The sequence below is a fragment of the Schistocerca piceifrons genome, chromosome 3 (assembly GCF_021461385.2).
Source record: "Schistocerca piceifrons isolate TAMUIC-IGC-003096 chromosome 3, iqSchPice1.1, whole genome shotgun sequence".
Classification (NCBI taxonomy): domain Eukaryota; kingdom Metazoa; phylum Arthropoda; class Insecta; order Orthoptera; family Acrididae; genus Schistocerca; species Schistocerca piceifrons.
The window spans coordinates 413196854-413222756 of NC_060140.1; the positions used below are offsets into that span (position 1 = coordinate 413196854).

The 25903-nt window shown below is 39.4% G+C and overlaps 1 protein-coding gene across 1 annotated transcript; it reads right to left on the reverse strand.

Annotated features, from left to right (window-relative positions):
- Positions 1 to 6936: 6936 nt before the first annotated feature.
- On the reverse strand, positions 6937 to 25682 carry LOC124790025 (FAU ubiquitin-like and ribosomal protein S30). Its single transcript, XM_047257579.1, has 4 exons — positions 25548 to 25682; positions 25166 to 25246; positions 9902 to 10096; positions 6937 to 7197 (listed from the first exon to the last, which is right to left on the reverse strand). Exons 1-4 carry the CDS (start codon positions 25662 to 25664, stop codon positions 7072 to 7074), a joined length of 519 nt encoding a protein of 172 aa, XP_047113535.1. The 5' UTR covers positions 25665 to 25682; the 3' UTR covers positions 6937 to 7071.
- Between the last annotated feature and the right edge of the window lie 221 nt (positions 25683 to 25903).

Genomic DNA, 25903 nt, shown 5'->3' on the forward strand with positions numbered 1-25903 from the left:
TCAAGGACTGACATACGATTGTCACTTTCCCAACAAACATTACAGTGTTTAATGTATGGGTGTTGTATTTATAGCTAGATAGAGGATGAAGCATAAAAGTAAAGGGGGAAAAATTCTAGGCTACTACACTTTCATACACAATGAAGCAAGAAAATTTACTGTTTGAAGTCATCTAGCGAAGTTTTAGAAGCTGCACAGCGTGATTTCCTATGATGTATCTCAACTTTGATGCTTATTTCTTGCCTCACTTTTATCCGTTCATTATTCTACCCAAGAATAAATAAAACATCCTTGGTTCAGTGTTCACTTTTCAATAAAAAAAAGTCTTAGTTTTATCCACTCCTTGGTAACTTTACTGTGTGTTGGACAGGTTAGCAGAATGTCGTATCTAGCACATATGTAGTTATGCAAGTATTTGTTTACAATCTTAATTTTCCTCCTTTAGTCATCTTTATGTGATCAGTCACATATAATTGCAGATATATTAAAAACAATACAAGTCTAGCACTTGTATATTGAGATGTTTTAGCACTTAAGTAGTAGATATAATATACACTGAAATATACTATTTTAATATTTTTGGTGAAGTATACTGATCTAGCTTTTACCATGCTTTTAAATTGACTGAAAGCATGACACTATACCAAGTTAGCGTTTGAGTAACACTTCTTTTCTTTCAAAGCATTTCGCATTTATGGGATATGCGAATTTTACATAGCTCTATGGATAGTGATCACGCTCCCTTTTCTTCAAAGCAGACAACAAAAGCGCAATATTTTGGAGGTTTGGTAACTGTGGTGGCCAGTGAAGATTCAATACTTCAGTATCATGTTCACAAAATCAGTCCCGGCCAATGTGAGCTGCGTGCACACAGGCTCTGTCACCTTTGAACACTACATCACTATTGAGGAACAAACTTTGTATAACAGGACAGACCTCGATCAGCCCAAATGTTCACATAATCCTTGGCAGCAATGCAACCTTACAGAGTAACCATGGGGCCTTGCAATACCACCACATGGCTGCCAAAAATCACCACAAAACCACCACGTTTCACAAACTCAACCAGAAGTGGGAAATAGTATGAAACAATACTCATCCTATCAAATGACTTGCTGCAATTGCTCCATCAGTCTACATTTCACAACTTTGACACCACATTTTCCTGTTATGGACATTTGCATCACTGATGACCGGTTTTGGAATTCCAGCTCAGCTGGATTTTCCTACTTTTGGTGTTTCCTTTGTATTATTTTGGTGTGATAAGCTCATGAGTTTGACATTCAGTTCTGCAGTGACTTTTGCAACTGCTGTCTCATTTTTCCACCACAATCCTCTTCGATGAACGTCCATCACAAGCCTCAGCACTGTGCTGCTTAAGCTGATTTCCTTTGGGACACACTAAAATACATTTCAAACTTCAGTGACACCCCTAATTATGACTCTTTTGTAGACGCAAAGAATCAAAGTACATACAACACCTTTTTGTCATTATTATGGATATAAGCATATATAATGATGGTCAATTTCTTGTAAATTGGCCTTCTCCAAGAAATGATTTGGTAATAAACTTTATGTTCTACATATTTTATCTGTGAAAGATTAGAAGACGTTAAAAGCCTCACGACACAACTGACATATTCACACCAATGTGATGGAACCCGGCGATTGAGAAACACTGACTCAACACACACTTTTGTCCACATCATGACTTCATGAATATTTTTCCCATTTCCTGCATGTGGTATCAATCTTTGATACAGTGCCTCTTGAAATGCTGAACAGTTTGGCTATCATGGTTACGGAAGCACCCACCATACAAGCACCAGGATGCCCATGTTTGAATGCAACAAGCTCCAACAAGATGCACTCAAAACAACACAGAACATTGCTCTGACCACAACTGACACTTGCATGTATTGATAGCACTGCATGTTAAGTTCATTGTTAAACACAACAGTGTAACTGCAGGTATGACTACACCTGTATTTATGTTCAAGCAAGCATTTCTCACAGGATTTCATTTGATTGTTTATGGATTGACAAAATCATGTCCACCACCAAGAATTATTTTCCACTGAGAGGCAGACACACTTATCCTGTGCAAGTAAGTGATGCTGCCAATACTTTCTAGTGACACTTTAAATAACTATTAATTCACCTACAATGTCACATGTCAGGTAGCTTAACTAGAAAGATAAGAGCCACGAACTTTAAAAATGACACACAAAATTAAAAGTAAAGTTATTGGAAAAATATTTTCAGAAGTTACATAAAATATATATAAAGTAGTACTTTAATGCTGACTTCTGTAAGAGGTTCTTTGTGAGCCATGTTTGAATTAAGTTGGCATCAGATTAGGAAATAATTTGTATTTTTATAAATTTCCTTCACATTTAGGAAGACAACAACAATTTATATTGTTACATATAGTGAAAAAATACATATGTATAAAACTATATAAAGCAATAATAGGTAATGTTGAGATTATGTAAATTGCTTGAAAGGTTCTCATGCACTGTGTGGGTTGTAAATTCTAAACCAAATATGATTTCCACAAAACAGCTGCTCACTATCTTTGGATGCAACTTGTAGTGCTGCAACGATGAAAATTAATATTACGACGATGTCAAACCTTATTTTCATGATTTAAAGAAGTATTCTTGATATTAAAAATGTAATTATAATTTCAATATAATGGAAGGAAACATTCCACGTGGGAAAAATTATATATAAAAACAAAGATGAGGTGACTTACCGAACAAAAGCGCTGGCAGGTCGATAGACACACAAACAAACACAAACATACACACAAAATTCAAGCTTCCGCAACAAACTGTTGCCTCATCAGGAAAGAGGGAAGGAGAGGGGAAGACGAAAGGAAGTGGGTTTTAAGGGAGAGGGTAAGGAGTCATTCCAATCCCGGGAGCGGAAAGACTTACCTTAGGGGGAAAAAAGGACAGGTATACACTCGCACACACGCACATATCCATCCACACATACAGACACAAGCAGACATATTTAAAGGCAAAGAGTTTGGGCAGAGATGTCAGTCGAGGCAGAAGTGTAAAGGCAAAGAAGTTGTTCACCTGTCTTTCAACAACTTCTTTGCCTTTACACTTCTGCCTCGACTGACATCTCTGCCCAAACTCTTTGCCTTTAAATATGTCTGCTTGTGTCTGTATGTGTGGATGGATATGTGCGTGTGTGCGAGTGTATACCTGTCCTTTTTTCCCCCTAAGGTAAGTCTTTCCGCTCCCGGGATTGGAATGACTCCTTACCCTCTCCCTTAAAACCCACTTCCTTTCGTCTTCCCCTCTCCTTCCCTCTTTCCTGATGAGGCAACAGTTTGTTGCGAAAGCTTGAATTTTGTGTGTATGTTTGTGTTTGTTTGTGTGTCTATCGACCTGCCAGCGCTTTTGTTCGGTAAGTCACCTCATCTTTGTAATTATAATTTCATAATTTTTGTGCTCAGTGTATCAAAGACTTTCTAGTGCAAGGAATAAATTAGCATTGTTTGCACTACGAAACTATATATGATTGTTGAGGGTTAAGCATGTAATAATTCGATGTAAGACATTTGGTTGAGTCTGAATTCTGATCTCATACTGGTCGGTAGAGAAGGAAAAGTTCCTTAATCGATGTGAAGGTATAAAGGCTGTAAAAAGGAGAGAGAGAGAGAGAGAGAGAGAGAGAGAGAGAGAGAGAGAGAGAGAGAGAAGGTAAATACAAGTTATTCAAAACAAATATCTCCCAAGTGTAACGTCTTGTCATTTCCTATAACTAAAAATTGCACGGTCTAATCTGAGCCTGTCCTGAATAACAGCGAAGAACATTTATGTTATCATACATTTTCTTCGTTTGACCAAGGTTGTGATTCACAAGTTTCTTTTTGTTACGCGACGTGTTATGAATATTTTCATTATACACGCAAAAGTGCACACAGCTTTAATCGAACCTGCGTCTTTCGGAAACGATAACTTTTAATCAGTATGATTACGCGAATACTGTCTAAATCACAACCATGATCGCAAACGTGCTTCCTGGACCAAATAATTCTTATAAAATGTGTATTCTCCAAAGCGAGCAGCATTGCACTATCACTGACTCGCAACAATCGAAAGAGTAAATGCATATGCTTAAATAAAATTGCCACCATTTAATAACTATAATTACCCCATTAAATAAATAAATAGCAATTCAGTGGCTATCCAGTCAATAAACAGAGGGGGCAATTCAAACTGTGCCTTGCCAATTTATACACTAGCTTGCTGTAAAACTGCAGGCACCAAGACGCATCACTATAACATCACTGCACGGGAGGTAGGCATCGAGATCCATCTGTTGTAGTAGCGAGTTGTACACTCCTTGCATGCAGAACAACTAACTAGCCACAATCACCTGTGAATAAGGTTAGCAACTGCAGTGTACATAGTATGATGTGACACTAGGCCCGAGAACCTTTCAAGTGGTTGTCACAAAAGCCTGAAAAAGCACACATACAAATTCTTTTATGGATATCTGTAGGATCAGTGCATCTGAATGATCCATTTCAAAGTTAACTAGCTAGTTCATGCACATATTTGGATGTTTTAGAGAATAAACGTATCTTTTTACTGTTTCTTGGCACTCATGAATAATATTTTAAATAGACTGGACAATTTATTTTCCTTTTCAACTGTTTTCAGAAACTGTTCTATAGGTGGAGCAATCACACCTAAAGGAATACACAATTGATGGACTTTGAATATTACGCAAGATGTTATTAACAAATTAGAATTAAAATGAAGGAAAATCCATATGACCACATTTGATGCTTATTGTTATCCTTTTGAACACCTATGACGGGTTTTACATCTTAAATGAAATGATCGCAAGATCACAGTTTGGTTTGTGCAGCACATCTATGGCACTCCCTACTTAATCCACATGCCCAGAACCATCTTAAACTGGTCAGGGATGCACTCAACCTGTGGACGTGCAGCCTGCCTGCTGCCATTATATGAATCACTACAGCAGATCCTCTACATCACGATTCCAGGGCACCTTCACTGGATGGCCCTGATATTTCCGTGACTCAAGATTCTTGATGGGCCGATCTGATACAGCCCACAAAGGTCATTACGGAACTTTGTACATGTATTGCTGCTTGACTGCGAAGTTGCGAGAAATATAGTGAGCATTCCTTCCACTTATTGCACTTTCACACTCACATTTTCTCAGCTTATAGATTTGATTTAAGATGGCCACCATTAGTGTTTAACAACCTTCTAGTTTGATGACAGCCATTGAGAGATCAATTACTCTCGTGTATAGCTGCAACTTGGTACATTGTAATTCCCATCGGGCATGAAGTGAACACTTAAATGCACATGAGGATGCATCTGTAAGGTGTGGAACTGGTCGTGGGTTTTGGAACGGACTACAATAAACAGTTAATGCTATCATTTGGACTGTCATTCATATTTATTCTAGTTTGCTAATAACACTTTGCATAATGTTATTGTATGAAAGCCCCAGTTCCATTATTCATGACTATATTCAGTTTTATGCTAATGAAGACGAAATGTGGTTTATTCACAAAAGCAAAGTATAATTTGTATTTTAGCATATCTGCTATACAGGAGGCATATTTTGTGTATAACTTAAGGAAGTTTGTCATAGAAAAGGCACGAGTGCATTGTTTGATCTCAAAAACTGTACCCTGAAAGTTATTATTGGGTTTCCACCTTTTTCATTTAAAATATTTTCAATGCTGGGACAGCAGGAATTATTCGGGAATTAGCAAAAATATCTTCAATGAGCCAATCACTTGAAATCCCCAATTTGACTAGACTACAATTCTATTTAAAGACTTTCTGGAACACTCAATACTATTATGACGACTTACTAAGAAACAGACTGGGGCAAAAATAATCTTGGTTAATTTTTTGTATTTGTATTTCCACAAATTATGTTTTAATCATTCTGCCAATCTCACAAAGAAAGATATAAGCTGTGGCTGCTATAATTCTTGGCCAACATTCACCACGTAAGATGCTGTGGCAATTTTTAGTGACAGCATTGCATAGATTTAACTCTGATGTGCATGCGGCACAACTAACTACAATTTCTTCAAACTATTTTGAAAGGGTTTCTGTATCAACATGGCAAAAAGGCTTATTAAATTAAAATCTGGTAAAGAATTTCACCCCTAAAACTGAGCACATCTTTTTATAAGTATTCATTTCAGCACATCTGCAACGAACACGTTTTCCTTTCGTTGTGTGTTAGGTGACATTCCCCCAAGAGAAGTACTGTGGAATGTATACTGAGCTTAGAATTTTTCTGTATGAGCTCATTAGATATGAGGAACATAGCAGTAGTAACAAAGAACTTGACACCTAGTTTCATAATTTAGCAGGTACTGATGTGATCATACTTACAGACGGACCTGATACTATGAAATAACTGTAGTCCTCCCATTTGCAATATTTATATTCCTTGTGTGTATGTCATAGAAAGAAGACAATACTGAAATTCCAAGTTGGATAGTCTGTAACTGGGAATCTCTCGAGCTCAATGCATTTCCCAAATTTTCTTCCTTCCCACTTCTCTGTTTTTAAGAGACAATATGATCACATTAACTTGCACATTTATCACAGTCTTTTGAATTGGTAGTAAGTTATTTATTTATTTTTTAAGCATAAAAAATAGAAGTCAAGCCTGGAGTCATTATTTTCTTGAGCAAGTTGATTTACCTGTAGTCCACATATTAGTGACTACAGCAAATTCTTAATGTGATATTTTGTACAATCAATTTTCTTGAATATTTAATATTAACACTGACTTTACAAAAATTTTGTAGTTCTTTGCTATTAATTTTATAACAACGCAGCAAACATAAATAAGTTGAATTCATCATGTTTTGGAGAAACTGAATGAATAACACAAAAATAAATGACCCACATTTATTTCACTTTCTGTACATTATTGAAGAAGAATATGTTTCAAAATAGGAGACATGCAATTTTAAGTCAATCTCCACACATGGACCATTCACAATAAAGCACAGTAAACTGCATTTACAGCTTATGAATTAGAATTGGGCCCCTTCCTACGGCCAAATGTCTGGACAATGTTCACAAATCGACGATTGTACTGGATTCGTCTCTTCGCCCTTCCAGTTTTCTTCTTTTTCTTTTCTTGTTTCTCTACCTGTTGTTAAATGTACATATCTCATTATAACATACCAATACAAATAATTTTAAAAAATATAATTCAACAGATAAAAAAATCTATTCACCAAGTGGCAGCAGGAGAAAAAACACAAAAAGTGGAAATGTGTGCAATTTTGAAGCCAGTGCCTCCTCCTCCTGGCAGAAGGGTTGAAGGGAAGGAAGAGTGATGAAGGAAAATGACTGGCAAGGTATACAAAATGGGGGAAGTTACGGAAAAATCACCCAGAACCCCATGTCGGCAGAGACTTATCGGACAGGATGATAAGGAAATACCCCTTCCTGTTTGGTAATTCTACCCTGTCTTGGGGTTCCAGATGGCTTTTACTCTCGCCATTTCATAAACCTCACCCGTCCTTTTCCTTCATCCCTCTTCCCTACCTTTCAAACCTTCTACCAGGAGAAGGGGCCAGTGGCCCCGAAAGTTTGAACATTACCATAACTTTTGTGTGGGTTTTCTCCTGCCGCTGCTTGGTGAGTGGATTCTTTTATCTTACCAATTCCATTGTTTAAATACAATTTACATATGTCACAGCTCATTTCATTTAAAGATAAATAAATGCATAGGTTGCTGATAACCTCACAAGGGGTGTTAAACTATTTCTCACTTTTACTGAGTTTGTGCACACTGCGCTGTAAATAAATTTCAAAGATATCAAATCAAATCACATGACTGTTGTCTTTGATTTTGAAATGTAGGATGTTTGGGTTAAGCTCTGTCAATATTCAAGCTATTCAAAATTTTATCATTGTTGACAGATTCTGGAATTGGCAAGGTTTAATGAAAGTTAGGTTATTATGCAATAACTAAGATGAAAGAACATAGGATTTAATAAAAATTACACTTCATTCATATGAAAATTACATAATCTGGGTTATGTTTAAAAGATAACTTTTTGTCAAGAATTTCATCTGAAATACCATTAGAGCAGTTCCATTAAATTTAAATTTAAACTAGTACAATATGTAATATCAAATAACATTTGTGGATGCCAAATTAGATTACAGAACTTTTATTTTTTCCAGAATACTTCAAAAATTAACAGTCATCCCCACAACACAGTAAGGAAAATCTTTGTCCTAACATTGCCTTCTATATACTTGATGTTCCTTTCTTAATCACAGGAAGTGGGGAAAAGAATCCTAAATGATATGTACCAAAATACCCATCAGTCTTGTCAGCTGTATTATACAGGTTTCCTGAATTCACCACGCACTTTAGATTTTACTAGGAAAAATGTGTTGATTATTATGCAAATTTAGACACCATGTTACTGTTACTGATCAAGTGTTACTACAATCTATTCTGTATTCACATTCACTGGTTTTACCAACTCTCAACCAAATTATTATCACCCAATCTAATCTAGTCCTTGCGCTACACGACACTTCAGCCTGCCACCACAACTGAATTTCAGGGTGGTGTAGCACCAAATCAGGTTTAAGACGGATAACAACAATAGAAAGTAAACTTTCTGGTGCATCATTCCACAACTGTCAAATAGTGATCAGTGACTATAATTTATTTGGTTATTTCAGTCAGATATGAAATGGAAGGATCTTCATCTTACATTTATGTCCTTTACTGGCATTAAAAAACTAAGTATATGCATAAGCACTGAAGCTCACAATGCTGTGTTGAAGTACAATTTATCTAACAAAACTAGAGAGCAGTGTAATGGCTGAAAGAGGAGCCGAAGTTTCTCTACTTGTCATGCAACAATAAATAACTGCCTTTGTGACTCCTTGATCTAAGTAAATGTACACTACTACTCCAGCATCAAATCTACAAAGGGTCTTTTTGAAGTGGCATTACAAGAAAGTGAGTGCCAAACACTTCAATCACATGGTTTACGTGCCAACACTGCACTAGGGCCTTTGGCGGTGTAAGAACATCAATTGCATAAAGTCTGTATCACCCTTCTTATCACCCAGTCCTACCCACACTGAGGGCCTCAACAGGAAATTCTCCAAGGATTAATATATAACTCATACTTTAAAATGGGGACATTTGTCCCACATACCCTCCCATATCAACACTAATATAAAATACACAAGATACTTGTCCGACTGATTGACTAAAATCTAGTTTCCAAATTGTCCAACTTCAAATTAAACTATGTAACTTTTTACAGCTGTCTCCTTCACTCATCAGGACTGGAGCAACCAACGCTTTAACATTTCTATATCACCACACATTGGCAATCTGTCCCGTGAAACTGTTGTGCAGTATAATACCCGCCAAATTCATCTATCCACTACCACCTGCCTCAGTCCCACCAGTAGTAAATTTTACACCAAAGCCATGGAAATTTGGGAAATTTTTCATCACAACCACCAAACTGGCAAAACAGATTAATGGGAAAGTCCAGAATACAGTTACTGTGCATTCTGTACATCACACTCAAGAGACCAAGGCGCTTACTATGCTATATACCATTCTTTTAGCTGTCCCTTTTCGTACTAATTTCCACAAACTCTAAAGATGCTAGGGGTGTTGTGTTCTATTTTAAGTGTTTTTATCACCTTTACTCTGGGTTGTACTTCCTGAAAAGAATTTGATACATAGCTGCTGGACAGAACTTTCACTTCCACATACATTACATACTAAACAAACACAACATGACTAAAAACAAAGTCTCCTTAGGCAACTAACTTCTTATCCCTTGAAAAAGAACACAAACCTTTGGAGTCTGACCCTTGACCTTTCCAGCTCGAGCTAGTGATCCATGAACCTTTCCTCCCTTGAGGCTCACAGTGAAGTCTAATTCAAGACAAGATAGTGCAGACACTAGAACATCATCGGCAACTGGAGCTCCTGCACAATACAAACTTGTCGAATCCACATCGTCAGCACCTTCCAGGTGACACACGCGCTCCTGCAAAAAAGAATCATGAAATTATGACAGCCTCACGTAAACAAGGAAAAAGATGTGTCACTTATCTTTACTTACTGATCTGTGTTAACACTGTGTGTGTGTGTGTGTGTGTGTGTGTGTTGTCTGAAAGATTGTGTCAGTCTCACTAATATCCCTACACTGAGTACCTCAATTACATTGAGAGTTGTTAATTTTACTAACTCCAATATTTTCCACTGTCATTTGTGGGTGCAGGTAAATATCAAACCAGAATCTGCTTGTTTCCCTATAATGGCCATTTGCATGTTAACTGAAGGCCAACATCATTAATGCAGTCCTTCATTTACACACAGTGTTGTGTGAGTCTAATCATGGAAGCCAGGATGGGATGCAACAATATTATGAGAAGGCAAGTTACCATTCGCCATATAGTGGAGATGCTCTTAGGTGGCAACTTTCATTCTCATAATATTGTTACATTCTGATCATGGAAGGAAGCTTTCACAAGTGTGGTAAAAGTCAAGGCACAAATTAACAGAACTGTATTTGTTAGAAATTAGATCAGGACGATTTCTCATGCCGGCTTCAAGTCTGGGAAGTGACTTATTACTCCCATGATTTATTGGCTATGTATGTATCACACAGTTATCTACAGGGACAAGAAAAATTCATATGTTGCGATACATGTGCCAATTCTGCCTCAAAATGCAAAGAGTGTAAATACCTAATAGAGACTATTTCATAGTGAATTGTACCCAGATTAATTATTTTATGAAAGACAGTGATATTGCACATCTGACAAAGCCCAGTTTAGAAAGACAATGTCTGTATGAATGTGTTTGGAAAATAAAAAATCACATAAATGCAACAATGTATCAGTGCACTCAGTGCCACAACAATTCTGGGCAGTAGAATAGTGGGTAAAAGATATACACAATGGGACACAACGTAAGACTCTGCCAAAGGACCTAGCATCTTGCACTGTCCAGTCACATTAACGTGACCATTCTGTCAAAAGCCTGTACAACCACCTTCTGCACTGTGGACTGCTATGAGACAAGCAGGAAGAGTCCACAAGATTCTGGAAGATATCGACAAGGATGTGGAGCAATGCAGAGTCTCGTGCTGTGGTAAGCTGCACTAGGTTTCTCAGTTGTGGATCTATGAAACAGACTGCCTGATCAAGATGGTCCCATTGAGTCCTGATTGGGTTTAAATCCAGCGAGTTTCTTAGAAAGAGGAGGATGCTAAACTCATCTATTGCTATTCAAACCATGCATGTACACTGTGAGTTGTGCGGCACAGTGATATGCCTTGCCGGTAGATGCCACTGTGCTGAAGAAAAACATGCTGCTTGCAGGGAAGGATATGGTCCCCAAGCATAGATGCACACTTGCATTGATACACTGTGACTTCCGGAATGATCATAATGATTTCAGGTGAGAGGCACTAAATATCATGGTCCTCAGCAGCCAGACGAAAAGTCAGCATGCCAATCTCATGGGTGGGGACGAAGGCTGTCCCCACATGTGGAGCTGTTTATAATGAATTAAAGTCTGCCTCCCTTTCCAACCAGTTTAGGGATGAGGCTTGTCAGTTCACAAAATTTCACCACTCTTGCAACAATGGAAGCACTATCAGCGAGGATGGTGGGCAGATCTCCACCTAGACTGGGGGCGGCCCTAATATCAGTATATATGACACACATTGCCAAAATCTGCTGAACTGAAAGTGGCACATCACAAACTTCACAGAATGGTGAATCCTCCCACCAGAGGAGGGAGCCGTGTGTTAAAGGGCTATGCCAGACGTGCAGTCTGGTAAGCAGAACCTCCTTCCAGTGGCAAGACACATGAAGTCCGCCATGCCTGTGTGGTCAAATTGATTGACTGCAGTTTGTTTTCCATCACCTGAAACCATTCAGTCTGTCAGAAAATGAGATGATTGCGTGCAACGAGATGGGACATCAATGGACAGCTTCCTTGGCGGCTTTGTCAGCCATGTCATTTCCCTGTAACTCAATCTGGCCAGGTACCCAGCAAAAGATCTCCCTTCTTGCCATGTTATTGGAACCACAGTAAGGAGTCGTGGACGAGATGAGTCAGATGGTCTAATGGATACATTTGGTGAAGTGCTTGTAGTGCTCTAAGCAAGTCGGAACAAACAAGAAACCTGGTAGAATGATGTCTGTGATAAATCTCCAGTGCCGTCAGAATGCCATATTTCCTCATCATAATTTGTAAATTGTTACAGGAGAAGCACTTTAAAAACCCTATCAGCGAAAACTGCAGAACAACTGAGGACAGTCTCTTGCTAGGGTCCATCTGTATAAACAACAATAAAACTGTGATATGTACTTAAAATGGACACAAAAAAGGGGTAGGGAGGAAATAATATGGAGTACAAGTTTTCCTGTACTGTGTCAAGCTTAAGATCACGCTGGGCCTCTGAAGACACCAAAGCACAATGATTTCCATCCCTGGCGGTGTATTTTGAAGTCTGATAGATGCAGAACCTTGAGACAGTCTATAGCACGTATCCCGAACGGCTTGGTCGCATGGGGCCGATTCCTGAACTGCCATTCAAAGGTGCGACACTGCACTGTATGCCAATGATCGTAGTGATGCTGAGATTTTCGGTGCCTGTCGAGCCAAATGGATACGTTGCCGAATATAGTGTGGCAGTTCACCAGCCTCTGCACACAGACTCTGAACTGTGCTGGTCCGAAACACTCCAGTCGATATCTGAATGCCCCATGGTGGACAGCATCCAACACCTTGAGGTAGGAAGTACAGGCTGATCTGTAGACCACACTGCCATAGTCTAAACAGGCTCGAACAAATGCCCCAAAAAACTGCAGGAGGAGGGACCCATCCACTCCACGTATTTCCGCTAAGGCATTTCAAAATATTCAATGACTGGAAGCCCTTTCTTTGTAGGTCTTTCAAGTGTGGAGATAAGTTAATTTTGAGTAAAATAATACACCCAAAAAGCATACTGTTCCTTGAAAATGTAAAGTATTGTCCCCCACTGTGAGCACTGGATGGTTAAAGCTCGAGCATGGTTAAAACTGATATATGTAGTCTTCTCTGGTAAGAACCGAAAAATAGTTGTCATGGTCCAGGTTTCCAACCTCCTAATGGTCAGTTGTAGCTGCCTCGTCATTGTCGCAAGATCAGAGGAAGAGTACAAGATTGCACAGTCTTCCACAAACAGAGCATTTGACAGGGCTCCTGACTGCAGAGGAAATGCCATTCATAATGATGGCAAACAATGCGACACTGAGGACAATGCCTTTGGGGACCCCATTCTCTTGAACAAAGCAGTCAGACAAGGCATTGCCAACGCAATATCAACGAGTCCTTGAGAAAGGATTGGTTAAGAAATGGTAGACATCCTTGTAGTCCCCATACATGAAACTGGCGAAGAATGTTGTACCTCCAAGTAATGTTGTATGCTTTTTCGAGGTCAAAAAAACAAACGAAATGGTTTTGGCGTAAGGACTTCTGTATCGCCGTCTCCAGTAGAATTTAGTTGTCAAGGGAGGAACGGCAGTGCCTGAAACCACACTGGGAGCAGCTCAAATAAACTTGGGATTCGAGCGTTCAAGCGTCTTACCTGTACAACTGGTAAGGGCTACAGTCCGGTAACTGTAAGGGGCACTACAGTACTTTCGTGGTTTCCAGAATGAAAATAATATGGCCTCCTTCCAAGTCGTGGGGTACTGTCCATCAAACCAGATCTGATTGAAACAAGAATGAAGCTGTTCTTTCACTTAAGGGCACAGATGACTAAGCATGGCATAATGGACCTAATCAGGTCCTGGAGCTGTGTGTCTGGCTGCAGACAAATCTGATTCCAGTTCCACATGGATAATGGAAGGTTGCAGACTTCCTAATGTGTGAGAAGAAACTGAGCTTCCTTATCTCCGCAGTCCTACAGAACACCTGAAATGCAGAAGCTTGTCTGAATGATGCAGTTACAGTAAAAAAGTGTTTAACTAAAACCTGAGCCATGTCTTCTGGGGTGTCCATTACTTGACAACGCTGTCAGGGGATGTGCACTGCCCTTCCTTTAAATCTGCCTTATTTAGTCCCAAACTTGCATAGTGGAAGTTGACTGATTAATGGAAGTCGTCAATTCCTTCCAGGACTACCTCTTCCGTTCTTTCATCACTAGCCTTGCATGTGCCCTCACAGATATGAAAGCATGAAAGTTTTCTGTAGTTGGAGGTGTTTGAAGTTCTGCAGAGCTGTTCACCTGGCCCCAATTGCCAATAGACAGTCATCATTCCAACAAGGCACAGGCCGTCATCCGAGGTGGCTACTATACTGGGAGATGGACTCTGTGGCACCCCATCAGATCTTTTGTTAAAAAGTAGCCTGTCAACTGTACTGCAACCAATTTGCCCTTTGTATCATCCATCTTTGTGGTCTCCTGTCAGTTGGCAGACCGATCCACACTGGGAAGTAGTCACTAGAATGTAAATCTGCAGCCACTTACCACTGAACTGGGTCTGCAATAGATGGGGAACAAAAGCAGAAGGTCAATGGTTGAAAAACATTCTGTACCTGTGGAAAGGTGTGTCATATTCTTAGAAAGGATGAGTCACTTGATCATCTGACCTCTGGAGCAACTGGTAGCTGATCCCACAGCACACTGTGAGCACTGAAGTCATCCCCCCCCCCCCCCCCCCCAGGAGACGTGGAAGTGGGCATCGGACTGCTTGGAGGAGTTGTGTCAGTGTGCCTGCTGCTAAAGCATCATTAGGTGAAAGATACAAAGAAAACACTGTTATATTATAGGGTGCTAGAATGTTCACAGCAATTGCTTGTATGGTTGTGGTACGAGGAACAGGAGAGGATTGGCCCTCCACCTTTAGCCCTGTCTCCAGTAATATTGTCCTTCCTGTAGGGTTGGTAACCTTGTGAGGCAGGTTTGTTGGTTACTTTAAGATGCTTCTTTTGTAAGCAGACACAGAATGGTTTCTCCTGGACCATGAGCTGTACTTCTTCCAAATGTGAGCGATATCCATTTAAATTACTTGGTTTGTGGGGATGGCTTAGAAGGCTTCTGACAGTGGGCAGTAAGCAGAAGATAAACCCATTACTGTCGGCTTCCGAATGACTTCTGTTTCAAGTGTAGCATTTCCCACAGGTACATCAACAAGTGCATGTGCTCGTACTTTTATCTGTGGTATGAGTTTGTGTGGAGGCATCACACTTAGTGATTGGCGTCTTACGGATAGATGCAAAAGAAGTAGCAAAAACCAGAGGTTGTGTAGCTTTGAAAGCTTTTTAGCTTCGCCATAGGATGTGTGTGTGTCTCGCTTTCTGCTCTGCACTGGGTGATCCTCAGAGCAATTTACACATTTCGGAGGAAGTGTACAAGAATTGCCTGATCTGTGAGCTGAGTCTCCACCATTGCCACACGTAGCCCTCCCATTATGTCCCGTAGTGGTACGGCCAAATCTTTGACATTTGAAGCATCGCATTGGGTTAGGAACAAACGGGAAAACCTTAAGACGGATATAGCCTGCAAGGATATGTTCAGGTAATTCTGGAGTACCAAATGTTACAATAAATGTTGCAGATTTTTCCAATTTGCCATTGATTCACCTTATATAGTTCTGCAATTCCACGGTGCCCATATGTTTCCAATCTTCGCTAACTCTGCGGAGTCCAGCTCCAAATATCTGAGCAGGTAACCATGCCCTTACTAAAGTTACGTGTGCTATGCAACTTGACTGGATAGTCACTTAAGGCCTTACACCCCGAAGCTTAGATACTTGGTTTGAATTAGCAGTTTCAACCAAAAGTATTCCATTTACGAAGTAGTTTTGACACTTTTTAGTGACCCAGCAAGACCTTCCAATGCCTTGTGAATACAAAAAGGGGAGACCTTCTCATAGGTTCCCCCTTGGTTCGATTACAATGAAAGTGTTAGGACCCACTAATGCCATGTTACTATGATTCTGTGACTTCTTTTTCTGAAGATTGACCAACCAAGCTCTCTTTGATGATTTTCTACCCGACGGTACACCCATCCCATCAGGAGCAGATGCAGAATCCCCCATAGGGATCCCACGAGACACTAAGGAAAAATAACCATTGACCTAGACAGAATCATGCCTGAGCAAGCCTTCTACAACTAGAGGACAGCAGGTGCCCCACAGGTTACCCGCTAGAGCCTGTTTTACCTCAACAGCCATTCACCTCATCAGCACATAGCACACCTTGCGGTTGAGATTTTTAAATAGAGGTGTGTACCTTCCTCGCAGCCCAGGTGGTGAAGCCAAGGCCTCCACTCTCTGAAACACACAACATTTCACCACTGCGCAGCTCAGTGGTCACTGAAGCATGCCTGCAACTTACGGTAACAGAGGACTGATGGAGCTTACCAGTCTCCAGCTCAGGAACCAGGGGTTGCCAAGCTCGTACCCAGCAACCAAATACTGAGCCCCTGGGAGTCCATAATGACAAGATCACCCATGGAATTTCACAGAAACATTACCCATACCATACCACTCCCTCATCCATCCTGGACCCTTCCGACAACTGTTTCAAGCTGTTTGCTTTCAGACATTTCAATCAATGGAGCATAAACTTCCACTTGGTGGAAGTCTAGTTGTAGTACTAGTGTAGAAATTCCAGCCTTTGTCACCAATGAGTAGCAGTCAGCATGAGTGCATGAACCAGGCACCGGTTGAGGCGGCCCAATGCACCAATATCTGCTTTATAGTCATTTAGGAGGCAGTATCTGTACCCCCTTGGTTTACCTGGGTAGTCAGTTGCTCAACAGTCGCACATCTGTTTGCCTGTACACATTTCTGCAGCTCTCATTAACCCCTGTCACCATGGCCCACAGTGCACCACATCTGCCTTGGTGCCAGTTTTAAGTAGTGCCATTTAGCCAAGCACTGTATACCTGAACAACGGTGGCACGTGAACAGTTCAAAAATTTAGTCATTCCAAAAGTGCTTCCACCTTTGGCCTCAAAACAAAGATCGTGCCACTTTTGGGCATCAGATAGATCACTTAGTTTCCACATTATGGCAATGACTGCACTGTTTTCCATTCCCTCCCCAAAACACTTTCTATATCCTCCACTGCAACTACTACTGACACCTGCTGTCTGTGAGTGGTTCCATGTATACATCGAACATAGGCAGTAGTCATATTAGGGTGACTGACACGTGTATAATGTGTGTGTTTATCTGTTAGGGAAGTTCAAAAATTAGTATAATGTGAACACTTAACACAACAGTTTTACTAGGCAACGTGTTTTGAACTACGGTGGTGTCAAATACTGGTAGAGACCAGGTGTGAACTACCTCATTTACAATACCACCAACCTCAGTAAGAAATTGCTGCAGCCATTACCGAATCCTCTGCACTGTGCTTTTTTTGCTGTTTTCTTATTTTGAAATGAATGAAAAGACTAATCTTGGCCCATCATGGAGTTTGATTACAACACTCTAAGGGATTGCAATCTCTGTCACGAAGTGTCAGTTCTGCTTTCACAGAAATGCGGAACACAGGTGGAGGTTTCTGGTCTGTGAGAGAAGTGGAGCTTATTTCACCACACTCCTACCCCTCTGGTGGTCATTATCGACATCTACATGGTTACTCTGCAATTCACACTTAAGTGCCTGGCAGAGGGTTCATCAAACCCTTTTCATACTACTACTCTACCATTCCACTCTTGAATGGCGTGTGGGAAAAAAGAACACACAAATCTTTCCATTCAAGCTCTGATTTCTCATATTTTATTATTATGATCATTTTCGCATTCGGAAGAACCCAAAGAAAACCGCCTTTGTTTCAATAACTGTCACACCAATGTGCGTATCATATCAGTAACACTCTCACCCCTATTGCATGAAAACACAAAATGAGCTGAACTTCTTTGCACTTTTTTGATGTCCTCCGTCAATCCTACCTGGTAAGGATCCCACACCGCACAGCAATATTCCAGCAGAGGACAGACAAGTGTAATGTAGTCTGTCTCTTTAGTGGGTTTGTCACATCTTCTAAGTGTTCTGCCAACAAAGCGCAGTCTTTGTTCCACCTTCCCCACAATATTATCTATGTGGTCTTTCCAATTTAAGTTGTTCGTAATTGTAATTCCTAGGTATTTAGTTGAATTGACAGCCCTTAGATTTGTGCAATTTATCGTATACCCAAAATTTGTCTGATTTCTTTTAGTACCCACGTGGATGACCTCGCACTTATCTTTCTTTAGTGCCAATTGCCACTTTTTGCACCATACAGAAATTCTCTCTAGATCATTTTGTAATTGGAATTGATCGTCTCATGATTTTATTAGATTGTAAATTACAGCACCATCTGCAAACAATCTAATGGGGCTACTCAGATTATCACCTAAATCATTTGCATTAAATCAGGAACAGCAGAGGGCCTATGACACTACCTCACAGAACGCCAGATATCCTACCTGTAACTTTGTCAAGTATGGGACAAATGGCTGTGAAAGCCCATAAAACATCTAAATCAATATTCTCCATAAATCAATATTCACCAGATTTTCTAACTACAGAACTGAGTGGGAAATGAAAATAATGTTGAGAAATGCTTTAAATCAGAGAAGCACTAATTCATTGGTGGGCAAATGCTGCTGCTTCTCTACAGAAACAATAATTTGTTGATAATTTCAATACAACCAAAACAAGAAAAAGGCCACTTTGGAAAATGTTTTTGCAAAAGCTAATATCCCTGTAAAACTACCCAATCATTACTTTTAATATGTCAATTTCAAAGCACTTAGGATGCTTCTTCAGGCATGTAGCTTGAGAACCTTTTAAATCTTGACATCTAATCATTTCGTCAAAAAACAGATGCTGCCTTTTCAGGTCACTAGTTATCCAGATACAAAACAAAGGACACAGACCAAGCAGAAGTAATATAAGGAGACTTCACACTCAGCAGCGGAAGGCTCAAGTACTTTGTTCACATTACCGTAAATGTTAGAGTGAGGAAGTTTTTTTAGAAGCTATCTTCTCTGAGTGTAGCCTTGCACGGAAGTGGGCATAAACAATAAGCTGTTTACTCAAGAAGAGACTATAAGCTATTGAAATTTGATGCTACAGATTAAATGGCTAGATGCCATAACTAACGACGCAGTCACTGAACCCAACAGGAGAGAAAAGAAATTTGTGGCACAACCTGAGTAAAACAGGGCATAGGTTTATAGGACACATTTGAAGGCATTAAAGAATTATTAATTTGGTACAGCTGGAAAACATGGCAGTAAAAATTGTGCAGAGTCTAAGGGATGAATACAGTAAGCATGTTCAAATGGGTGTAGATAATGATGCTTGCAGAGGACAGACTACTGTGGAGAAACACACAACACCAGAACAACCAAAAAATCACACACACACATACACACACACGTGCAGCTGCAGTCACATTGAGCCAGATCAGCAAGCAATACTAGGATTACAATTCAGCGGGTGGACTGGTGTGAGGGGTTGTGTCGACCGGTGGGGTGGTGTGGTGTAGGGGTGGAATACCGGAATACGGAGAAAGAGGCAGGTGGGTTTTGGGTGAGGTAGCTGGGGGGGGGGGGGGGGGGGGCACAGAGTTAGGCAATTAGAGAATAAATGTAACATGAAACAGTCACAAATTGATTTCTAGCATAGTACAAGGTCTAACTTATGCTTGGAAGGTGGCATTCTGGTCAAGAATTTGTGTAGCTAAATAATGTAATGCCAGGAGAAGAAGAATGTTTATTGCTACGACATTTTATGACCTATGCAATTATGAATGATACAGTTTCATATTATTATTCTGGTAATACTGTTATGTGAATTAACAGATGCAATTCTCCCATTAGTATAGACAATTAACATACAGCTTAACCCACAGCCAACTGCTATTCCCCATTTCACATATTTTCTCAATAACTCATTTCTGGAGTACATTATAGTACATATGATTTAAAATAATAAACACACACACATTGTCATCTTTACCTTGAAAGTGCTTTCACACTTGTCTGGGTTTTGAATGAGGTTATAGTTATAGGTCATAAGGTTTGAACAATGAGAAATATTTGACTTGCCAATTACATAAAAATATTTCTATTCAAGCAATCAAGCTGGCAGACAAAGATCACTAGTTGAAATCCAAAACAGGTGTGATAACAGAAATTCCACGACTACCGTAAATATGTCTAGACTTCACTGGCTCCTCAGTGCACATGCATCCCAGTACCATGCATTAAAATTAACCTACCTTATCACCAGAGCTGTGCCCAGCCATAGTACAAAAAACATTCAGAACTCATATTATGGCTGTCCACCTCAAGCAAACTACCCTGAACTCTGTTCAAAGTTCAATGCCCTGTTGCTTTAAAGAAGCTGAAGCACTTTTTTCTTGTTAAAACTATAATGTTTCTCCAAAAATTATCACAACATGTCAGTTTTCCTGTAACACACTAAAGCAAATACACTCATCTTTCCCAGTTACACTTCTTTCTTTTCTATTTCTCAATCAGCTATACCAGATCCTTTTACACTATCTCCAATATTCATGTTTTATTACATTCCTCTTACATCCCTTCTCATGCCATTGCTGCTAGTAAATGGAAATGCCCTGTGGCTAGGGCCTCCTGTTGGGTAGACTGTTCGCTTGGTGCAAGTCTTTTGGTCTTTTGAGTTGATGCCACTACGATGACTTGCGTGTCAATGGCAATGAAATACTGATAAGGACAACACAACATCCAGTCCCTGAGTGGAGAAAATCTCCGACCCAGCCAGGAATCGAACCCAGGCCATTAGGTATGACATTCCGTTGCACAGACGACTCAGCTACAAGGTGTTGCTAGTGATCATAGTTTATCTACCTGCATGTGATTTCTCATTTCTGTACTTCTCACGAAAAAATGAAACCAGTTTCTAAGTGTTGGATTCTGTACCAGAGGCAGGTTACAACACACTAATCATAATGAATGTAATGTAAAATGACTAGTTGGATGCAACAGGGCCTGTTGGCCCAAATCTTGCAAAGGTTTTAAATACTTCAGTAAAAATATGTCATTACAATGATTATATTTATTTTCATGACATTAACACACAGTGGGCTTGCAAACACAGGGCCCAATCACGACCTTCCACGTGAAAGTTACCTTAGTGGACCCATTTATATTTTTTAAATGTACACCTCTATATGCAAAATGCAATGTCCTGAGTAAGTGACTGACTCAATCGCCCAGCCCAAACTGGTAAGGATAGAAACTTGAAATTTGGAGAAAGTGTGGGTCTTCTACTGTACGCATCATTTAAGAAATGAATTTTCGAAAATCCAACCTGAAGGGCGAAGAGTTTTCTTGAAAAGGGTCCCAAATAAGGCAATTTTCTAGCTATACCTACGAAAATTGGTATTTTGTATCCTGGTCAGAAACAATGTGTTCCAACATTTTTGGAAATTTGACCCTGTGTGTGTGTGTGTGTGTGTGTGTGTGTGTGTGTGTGTGTGTGTGTGTGTGTGTGTGTGGGGGGGGGGGGGGGGGGGGGGGAAATAGTGGCTGAAAGCTTGTTTGATAATGTATCCTTATTAAAGAACTACTAGAGTATTCTTAAAGCTCCATCTACGAAGTATGGTGTTCGACTTCTTGGTTACAAATAAAAAAAATAGTCACTGTTTTTGGAAATTGAACCCCTGATGGAGTGAAATAGGGATATTTTTTATGAAAATTTTTAAAGCTACGCATCTGAAAATTTAAATTTGGATTGCTTCTCAGAAAAAAATAAAAAAATACGTTTCACTGTTTTTGGAAATTCAACCCACAAAGGGTTGAAATGGCGTCAGACTGTTCAATGACTCGTTAGGTTCGAGCAATGCCTTCCTCCTGCTTCTGGCTACTTGAAGTGTGGCTGTTTGCTGTATGAGCAGCAGCAGCAGCAGCAGCAAGTAGCCAGAAGCTACCCGGAAAATTTTTTCTGACATGTCCAAGCTGCCAGATTCACACATGCACAGTGCAAGCTGGGGGGGGGGGGGGGGTCCTTCCCCACATGACCCGTGTATATGTTTCGTGTCTTCGTTTACAGCTCCCACGTCAAATGAAATCAAAACAGATTTCTGTGGCCGGGAGCCATCAAGTGAATTAATTTACATTCTCATAACCATGAATGACCAAAATAAGTAAGTAGTTTCAATTTTCTGATTTTATATTATTTCCACATTATTAGCAATCAACCATTAACGTCTTAATGAAGCTATTTCTGTCTGCTTTATAGAGAAATTTGCTTCAGTTAATTTCTTTTTCCACTGAGGCAGTTAGTTTATTTGAAACGAAGTGTTTAATTCCACACTATTGGCTACTTTCAACCTCATTCAATTTAAAGTGCAAATTTTCATTTTCTGGGACGAATGACGTTATACCATAATAAAGAACCAAACAAGAGAATACAGTACATCTTGACATAGAAATGTGCAATTACAGCAGAATGAAGCATTTTAGTATGGTTTACGAAATTCCGGTGCTGCTGGAGTAGTCTCTGACGTCCTGTCCCTTTAATGAAACTGTGAGATCTCTTAATGCTATATACATATGAATATATGTAAACATTGACTTGAAGCTGACTAAATAGGCAAATTTGGTCAGTAGTTTTGAACTAAATATTTTGTTTCAAATATAATGACAGCTGTAGCAGAATTTTACAAATGTGCCTTCTGTGAAAGTGTTTTTTCAATCACAAGGCACTTGTCTAGTACTTCCTCTAGGCCTGAAGTTATTTCTTAATTTGGGTTTACGTCTTAAATTTATAAAATTCCATTCTATGCTAAATTTTAGACTGGCAGCATACCCTGTTTTTCTCATTTTAACTCCCCACGTGGCTTCATATTTATTCCTAGAGTAGAATATAAACTGTCAGTTGTACAGATGTAAACCTGTTGGAAATGCTACATAACAATATTGCAGAGTTCGAATTTTTTTTAAAAATCTGTCGAAGTCACCCCTTAGCAAAATTTTATGGTACTTGGAGCCGTGGAGTCTAATTTTGAAATGATATGTAGCCAAGAACTGCTTCCTTATTTGGATCCTTTATCCATGTGGAAGTACAACTCAGTATGTCCTCAACAACATGCCGCACGGCTACACATGGTCACGTGATGCCCCACCAGAAATACGACGAAGAGCATATGAGCAGAGCAAGCACCAAGCACGGGCTGCCTACGTCATCGTAGCTGCGCATGCGCAGTACAGCCTGTTGTCTGGCACTTTCTGGTAACTGCTCAAACGAACCTGTTATCACCCAGCCCAAACCACTAAGAATAGAAACCAAGTCTGGAGAGGGTGTGGATTTTATACTGTAGGCATCATTGAAAAGAGATTGTCTGAAACTGCCCATGAGGAGGTGAAACCTTTTTGGAAGTACATCGCCATTATGGGAATTCTCAAGCTACAACTATGAAAACAAGTATTTGGTTTCTCAATCAGAACATGAAAAAATGTATGTTTCAGCATTTTTCGAAATTCAATCACTAAGGGTGTAAAGTTGTAGGTGAAAGCTACTACTGACAATAAGTAACTACAATAGGATTTTTAAGGCTACATCTATGACAATTGGTATTTGACTTCTGGGATAGAAATAAAAAATGTCTTTCAGTGATTCTGGAAATTCAACCCCCAAGGGAGTGCAATATGGGATGAAATTTTTTAAGAAAATATTTCATTAGATTAACAAAATTTTAAAGCTAAATTCATAAAAATTCTCTCTTCTCTCAGATACAAAGAAATATCTGGTAGGGGATGAAAGTTGCTATGGAAATATCTGCACAAGAGTGCCGAAGGAATGATTAACAAAAACTTTGGATTCCAGCTACCAGAATTACTGTCTGATCGGAAGCATATTTGTGAAGTACCATTCATATATGGCCTTAATTAGTGTGAAAACATTAAGGCGTTGGAAGCTGCAATTTGTTAACAAAATAAAAATTCGATTAAAAAAAAGAGAGAGAAAAAAAAGGACTCTGCATTCTATGTGAGCAACAGCAGGCACTGAAATACTACGATATACGAATAAGTATGTATAGTGCACCGAAAAACTTATCTTATACAGGCTGTCTGAATTTTCTTTTCCTGTTTTTAAGATAAAATTGTGTTAAATGCAGCAAAATGCATGAAATATGGTGCTAACCACATTAGCACCATCCAACCTAACAGACCTTGGATTCAATGACATCAATCTTTCACCACAACCTCCATTCCAAACAATAAAATCAAAATAACTATTGCAATCTGGAAGCTGAGTATGTCATTTAACACATTTGCAGAAAACATGTCTCAGTAAACTTGTTTGGATCCATCACAACAGATAGTTTCCTTACAAAGTTCACCAGGATGGTGCAACAAGAGAGATGCTCCTCATCAAAGGAAGGAGCCAAATCTGGTGCCTACCTTAACAAATGGTGCAGCAAACATACCAATGACTTGATTCTTACACCCTGTGAGACAAAAACATACCAATAGCTGTTGTGTGGTCCGTATAAGTTTTTCCACGTCATTTTTGTTGGATTACATGTCTACCTCAAAATGTACAAGGCATATCAAAATCTGTAATATCAGAAATTGGGTCAGCCTTGCTGCAAAACACCTCGTTATTCGTTTATTTCTTAATAACAAGGTGTTCTGCAGCAAGACGGACCCAATTTCTGACATTACTGTTCTTCTATGCAAACACAGACCAAATGGAAGAGATCCAAGATAAAATCATTATATCAAAATCGGTCTTAGCCATAAAAAAGATAAAAGCAAAAGCAATCACTGATGAACCGCTTTTAATACATTGAGGAACATATGGCTCATTCTCACAAAATAATGCTACTTCCTACATGGTATCGCCCACTCATACATGACAAACATAAATAAATATTGTCTTCTAGTGAAACTACTGGGTGAAAAAGATTATTTTACTATGAAAACGAAAACACACACACACACACACACACACACACACACACACACACACACACACAAAAAGAGAGAGAGAGAGAGAAGTTGAACATGTACAGGGTCACCAGGCTACAGCAACCAACACGAACGCTAACTCAACTAAATTACCTTAATCTGCCCGACACACTCGTCTCCTTCGCAGTCAATTACATGATTCGACTGCCCTCGGATGTGAATCTGCATCATTTTCTGTTAACAAAAAATGTTACAGGAAATAAACAACACTTTTGAACTATTATAAATAATGATATAATATCAGCTGTATTTTTAACCCAGTTTGCATTACAAAACACGCTGAAACGTAGAATCTTATTTCCGTTTTAACCTATAGAACGAACAACGAAACATCACTGATAAATATCGCTCACCCACGTGTACAATATAACGAACGACCAAACGAAAAAGAACAGATTACATCACTACTTATTAATAAAACGCGATTTTTGAGAAGGTCTGAAATAAAATTCAATTCAAGTCACTTGAATCTTACCGAAACAGATATCTGCACTTGCACAACAAATATTGAACAACTACAATCAACTACCACCGATAAGCAAAGGAATTTCACGAACTTGAAACTGCTAAAATAATATCTTTGACTGTTCATAGAGTATATTCAATAACATCGGATACTATTTAATATTTCCCTTTGGTTGAGTAGTAAAGTGCATACATAGGCCAATAAAACTATTTAAAAACATCTTTCGCTAACATGCTGCAGCAGTGAGACTCAAGATACACAGCTACTTCTTATGACTGTAAAAAGTATTCTGTTTTGATGGCAAGAAGCGGAAATCTGCAGCACGCTGCAAGGATAACAGTAAATGACGCGCGATATTTTCCCGT